Source organism: Mandrillus leucophaeus, unplaced genomic scaffold (genome assembly GCF_000951045.1).
Source record: "Mandrillus leucophaeus isolate KB7577 unplaced genomic scaffold, Mleu.le_1.0 Scaffold432, whole genome shotgun sequence".
Taxonomy (NCBI): domain Eukaryota; kingdom Metazoa; phylum Chordata; class Mammalia; order Primates; family Cercopithecidae; genus Mandrillus; species Mandrillus leucophaeus.
In genome coordinates, this window is record NW_012104610.1 from 1,412,460 (window position 1) to 1,419,068 (window position 6,609).

Here is a 6,609-nt window from a genome sequence, read left to right on the forward strand (position 1 = left end):
TTTAATCTGTTGCAAGGATGACATAATCTGTTATAATTATAAAAAGTAAATATGAAAATGTCACATATTTTACATAGGACACTGCATACATACTGCCTGACAGCTACCAGAAAAATTTATATATTATCTGTAAGGCATATATATTTATTATATATATAAAGTATAGGCAGAACTATACCCACATATATGCACTTGTTAATCGGGAAGGCAGAGAAACATATAACTATATATGAATAGACTATAACATACATATATATATACAGAATGTCCAAATACTTATACATGGATTCTCCACGGTTCATACACCTACTTTATGAAAGACACAGGAAATGTGCTTAGTTGAGAATATCATTTGTATACGAAGAAATCACTAATTTTTAAGCAAAAAATCAGGAAAAAAACAGCTAATTCAATAAAAAGGCTGAAAACCAAAGGAATGCTGCAGTATTAGCTTTGGGTCTGTTACTTTTCCAACTAAAGTTTAGCCATTAGGTAAATATTATATACTGTTCATAATCTGATGGTGCAAAACAGTCATCTTATTAATCATTTATTTATAATTACACAATTATCTTCTACTATTTAAAATTGGGCCAGGTGCAGTGGCTCTCGCCTGTAGTCCCAGCACTTTGGGAGGCTAAGGTGGGTGGATTACCTGAGGTCAGGAGTTCAAGGCCAGCCTGGCCAATATGGTGAAACTGCGTCTCTACTAAAAATACAAAAATCAGCTGGGTGTGGTGGCATGTACCTGTAATCCCAGCTTATCAGGAGGCTGAGGCAGGAGAAGAGCTTGAGATCGAGAGGCAGAGGTTGCAGCGAGCTGAGATTGTGCCACTGCGCTCCAGCCTGGGCAATAGAGCGAAACTCCGTCTCAAAAAAAAAACCAAAAAAAATACACACACTCTCTAAGACTGTATCTAGAAAGATGACAAAGCAGGGCCCTAACCTCCTGATAATGAATAGTTTTTCTCACCTATCATGTTGTCTTTCTCAAAAAGCATCATGAAATGTGACTCACGATTTAACAGCTACTGGATTGGGCAGGAATCCAAACTCCATAGAATCAGCAATCTGATGATTTTCTAGTTCATGAGAGCCATTCAGCTGTTCTCCACTATTAGCAAGAGTCCAGTTGGGACCCCAACCAACACGAAATGAGCGTCCCATGAACAGGGCCATGTCCATCAAGAGTTTTCCCTTGCCATAGGTGACAGACTTTTCACGAGGGACTAGGCCTAGTTGCCTACGTGTACCCACTGTTTTCAACGGAACCTCAGGGGCTGGGCTGGGTATTGTGAACACAGAAGTCAGGGGTGGAGGAACAGACCAACAGGATGTGGATGGGATATTCATTAAAGATGCTGTTCTGGGAGTACGACATTCTTGCACAGAGGCACTTGGTGAAAGAAAAGCTCCACTTGTAAATTTTGATTGTAGTAACCCACCAACTGAAATGAAGAGGGAATGAAGGGGAGAAAGACTATTACAAAACACAAGCTATTGTTTCCTGAACAATAACAAAAATCAGTAAGGCTGAAATCATTCGACGTTTTATCAAATTACTTATATCAGATGTGGATGACCAGAAGCAGGCTAAGTCAGATTTTGGAAAAATTACTCTTTGAACTAGGAAATCAGGACAAGATTCTAATGATGATGATAATAACATCTACAACAATAATAAAAGCAACAACACTATTAATACTGTTTAAAAATATGCAGCAGACTCTGTATAAGCCATTTGTGTAGGTTATTTCATTACACTCTTCAAAAACTTTTTTTTAGGAGACAGAATCTCACCCTGTAGCCCTGGCTGGAGTGCAGTGGCATGATCTCGGCTCATTGCAACCTCTGCCTCCTGGGTTCAAGCAATTCTCTGCCTCAGCCTCCTGAGCAGCTGGGATTACAGGCACCCACCACCACACCTGGCTAATTTTTCTGTATTTTTAGTAGAGACTGAGTTTCACCGTCTAGGCCAGGCTGGTCTTGAACTCCTGACCTCGTGATCCACCTGCCTCAGCCTCCCAGAGTGCTGGGATTACAGGCATGAGTCACTGCGCTTGGCCTCAAAAACTTTTAAATGATTAGCATTACTATCATTCCTATTGTATATATGAGAAAACTGAGCTCAGAGAAGTAACTTGTCCAAATTTACAAAGTGACAGGACTAGGAGATAAGCCAAGGTTAAATCTCGTACCACTGCTCACGCCCTTATCAGAATCCTAAAGGTAACGATTTCTTAGGACATATAAAAGTATGATCAAAACTCAAATTCCTATTCTACTCTTAGCTACAGTCAATGAAATAAGAACACACTAGGTATCTTACAATTGCACATGTGACCTTCTGAAGCACAGTTCTTAAAAAAAATTTTTTTTAACATTTAAATTTTTATCTAGCTAGCTAGCTATTATAGGGATGGAGTCTTGCTATGTTGCCCAGGCTGCTCTCCAAATCCTAGCCACAAGTCATACTCCTTCCTCAGCCTCCTAAAGCGCTAGGATTATAGGCATGAGTCACTGTGCCCTGCTGAAGGACAGTTCTTATTACCAGTGCCTGTTTCCCAATTTTACATGGCTTTTGTCTAAAGCATGGAGTTAACAGTTACTAAAGTATCAGATTTAGTATCCATTATGGAAAAGGTTATTAACAATGTTTGATACTTTATTGGTTAAAATATTTTCTTTCTTTCCTCTATACCAAAGGGAAGTTAAAAATACGTTTAAAAAGCAAAGTTGATAATAAGGGAACTCAAAAGAATTGAAAAATATTTAGTTTTTATGGTAATATAAACAAATGTTTTTCTGCCAGTTCCTCTGGCTTTCAAAATATGTTGAAACTACATCTGCTTCAGTTTTTTGCTGATATTAAAACTTTATTCCCAATCCCACATAGTTACAAGGCCACTAGAAAAGAAAAAACTTTAAAATCAAATATGTAACCACTTCCCTGGGAATTTAAAAAGGTTTAGCAAAATGTAAAAATCTGATGTGCTCTGTGCATTATGAGAAGCAATACTTGTCCCTAGAAGACAGCAGGACAGTGCTGTTGGGACTGCACAACAAGAGTACAGTGCAGGACAACTTGCTGAACTCTCTAAGTAATGTTATAAAAATTGGGAAGTCAGAACTTACTATCTAATTCACAATCATAAGCAAACAAAAACTTGAACCTAAACAAAGCACAAATGCTTTTTTTCTCCATACACTTCTGCATCTGCACAGAGGTAATTACAGTTCTTAAAAACCAGCCACTCCTGCCAGGTGCAATGACGCATACCTGTAATCTCAGCACTTTGGGAGGCTGAGGCAGGATGATCACTTGAGGCCAGAAGTTCAAGACCAGCCTGGGCAAGATAGCAAGATCCATCTCTACAAACATTTAAAAAAACAATTAGTTCAGTGGTGGTATATGCCTGTAGTCCTAGCTACTCAGGAGGTGGAGACAGGAAGACTGCTTGAGCCCAAGAGCTCAAGGCTGTAGTGAGCGCGACTGCATAACTGCACTCTCAGTCTGTGCAACAGAGAGAGAGACCCTGTCTCTAAAAACAAAAAACCTGGCTACTCTTAATACTTATGAGTACAATTTCTCTTAGCATCCTTATGTCACAGGTATAGCTGTCTGGCAGGTATTTGCTAGAGAAGTACACTTGGGTGAGAAGAAGAAAAGTGAAAAGCAGGATTTGATGACTGTATAGCTTTCTTGTAAAATAGCATCTTTTATACTGTACCTAGTGAACGAGTTTTCGATGAGTGGGATGCTGAAATGGGAAGTCTCGGAGAACAGATTTCTTGAGAAGTATCTGCTTTGGAAGGAAGGCGACTGAAGCGTTGATCCAGTGCCATATCTACATCTTCTTCATCAGTAAGCAATGATGCTTTCATGATCTAAAAAGGCAATATCTATAGAATGAATGTGCTTCCCAGAATCGAAAGGCAGTACCAAAAAAATGCAGTTTACAACAACCAAAAATAATGCTCCTCCTCAAGGCTGTGTACAGAGCTAGTATATTTGTGTGATGGATGGACCCCATTACACTGTATGTGCTTGAAAGGCAGAATTCATACGATACTTCTATCTATAGCGTCTCACCAGAGCCTGGCACACAACAGCTGCTATGTTTGCTGATAAAATAATTTTAAAGTCAAACATAAGCCAAAGGTTAAACACATAACATGCCAAAAGACATTGGGATAAAGGGAAGTAAAGACATAGTTTAAAAAACCTGTGCTGCCAGGTATTAAAATTTTTAAATTTTGTGGAGCACATACAGAGTCTTAAAAGTACCCTGTGATGTAGACAAATATTTTACAGAGAAAAATCAGTACTCACAGATGTTAAATGACTTGCCTAAAGTCACAAAGTAATAGTTACAAAACTGAGATTGGGGCAGGGTTCAGTGGCTCATGCCTGTAATCCTAGCACTCTGGAAGGCCAACGTGGTCAGATCACCTGAGGTCAGGAGTTTGAGACCACACTGACCAACATGGTGAAACCCCGTCTCTACTAAAAATACACACACACGCACACAAAATTAGCCAGGTGTGGTGGTGGTACATGCCTGCAATCTCAGCTACTCGGGAGGCTGGGAGAGGGGAATCACTTGAACCCAGGAGGTGGAGGCTGCAGTAAACCAATATTGCACCACTCCACTCCAGCCTGGGTGACAGAGTGAAGAAATTGTCTCAAAAACAAAACACAACAAAATTGGGATTGGAACTAGGACTCTGGATTCTAATGCAGTTAAAACCAGAAGCCCTATCTACTAGTTCTCAGTATAGCCTTCTCTCCTTGAATAAGAGAATGAGGCCCAGATATTGGCCATATTCTTATATATTTTTTTCCCATTACAGTGAGCACTCAATGGTCTTAATAACCAAGGAAGATACCTGATCCTATGCAATGGAGATAAAATATTAGTTTGGCTTTCTGTCGTAAAAAAGGTGGGTTAGGACGTCACCTGTAAGACATGTGGATTAATTCCCAGTGAAGACGCAATATGTGTCGAGGCAGACACAGGTTCCTGATCCTCAGGCATGCTCTCTTCTAACATGGTATCCAAAACTGGCTCCTGGGTGATATCTACCATGTCACTGTCCAGTTCCACAACCCTCCCTAACTGCTCCACCTCTGGGCTCTGGCTCTGTAGACAGCAGAAAGATCAGGAAAGCAGTATTAAATTACACCAAACAAAGAGATTCTAAATCAGATTTACTTTATTCAGAATATGATATAGCAATTATTAGATTCAGCCCATTCTATAGTGAGGTAAGGTAGCAGATTTGCTAGAGTGATTTAAAATCAATTGCCCCAAAATAACCCTTATAAAAGTACTTTGATCCAAATAAGGATTCATGTAATCATCCCATTCTAATATTATGACCTGGTGTCTGGGACCTAAACCAGCACCCACAGTGAAACAAATGGTGGTCTTCAGAGACAAAGATTATGCTTTACTTGATCTAGCTAGCAACTACAATTTTCTGATTTACACAGGGTCACCTTTTCCTAACACTGCCTTGTAGCCAGAAACCACTGGAAAAAGAGAACAAAAGGTACAAATATCAAAGTCGCCAGTAACTTTGGTTTTTCTTAAAAACATTTAGAAATAAATTTCTAGTCAACACAATCTTGGGTCTGGAACTTAACTTTTGGGTTACTGAATCCTAAGGTTAGCTGGGCTCTACTTGTGCAGTACCACGTAAGACACGAGCACTATCTACTCTTCCAAAAAACAAAGTAATAATATTAGGAACAATTTTAATCTGGGAAGAATCCCTTTATGTTTAAAAATGTCAAGAGTTATATTTACATTTAGTAAGCAGTTTCAAAGACAACTATGACAGTCTATGATTTAAAAGGGTAAACACTCAAAGCTGAAACACACTGTAAATTAATTGGTACAATACAAATTCAACTACCTATATCCTAAATGTTAGCAAATGACTAAGTCAATATTTGAAATATTTTCAAACCAAAAAAAATTCTAGACCGGGTGTGATAGCTCAGGCTTGTAATCCCAGCACTTTGGGAGGCCAAGATGGGCAGATCACTTGAGGTCAGGAGTTCAAGACCAGTCTGGCCAACATGGTGGTGAAACCGTCACTACTAAAAATACAAAAATTAGCCGAGGTAGTGGTACATGCCTGTAATTCCAGCTACTCGGGAGGCAGCGGAGGTTGTAATGAGCAAAGATTGTGCCACTGCACTCCAGCCTGGACAACAGAATGAGACTCTGTCTCAAAAAAAAAAACAAAAAAATCCCGAAGGAGGAAAAGCCCTGATGATAAAACCCAGGTCTCCCATTTAAATTTTAAGAACAGTGGCTGGGCACAGTGGCTCACGCCTGTAATCCCAGCACCTTGGGACGCTGAGGCAAGTGGATCGCCTGAGGTCAGGAGTTCGAGACCAGCCTGGCCAACATGAAGAAACCCTGTCTCTACTAAAAATACAAAAATTAGCCAGGTGTGGTGGCGGGTGCTTGTACTCCCACTTACTTAGGAGGCTGAGGCAGGAGAATTGCTTGAACCTGAGAGGTGGAGGCTGCAGTGAGCCGAGATTGTGCCATTGCACTTCAGCCTGGATGAGAGTGAAACTTCATCTCAAAA

The 6,609-nt window shown here is 39.9% G+C and overlaps 1 protein-coding gene across 1 annotated transcript in view; it reads right to left on the reverse strand.

The window, feature by feature from the left end:
- The window catches only part of NUP98 (nucleoporin 98kDa), a 138,305-nt gene that overhangs the window by 55,059 nt on the left and 76,637 nt on the right, over positions 1 to 6,609 (reverse strand). Inside the window, exons 20-22 of the mRNA XM_011993708.1 lie at positions 4,962 to 5,144; positions 3,732 to 3,888; positions 1,019 to 1,448 (exon numbers count right to left, since the gene is read on the reverse strand). Coding sequence (XP_011849098.1) covers positions 1,019 to 1,448; positions 3,732 to 3,888; positions 4,962 to 5,144 — 770 coding nt within the window. The remainder of the gene's footprint in view (positions 1 to 1,018; positions 1,449 to 3,731; positions 3,889 to 4,961; positions 5,145 to 6,609) is intronic.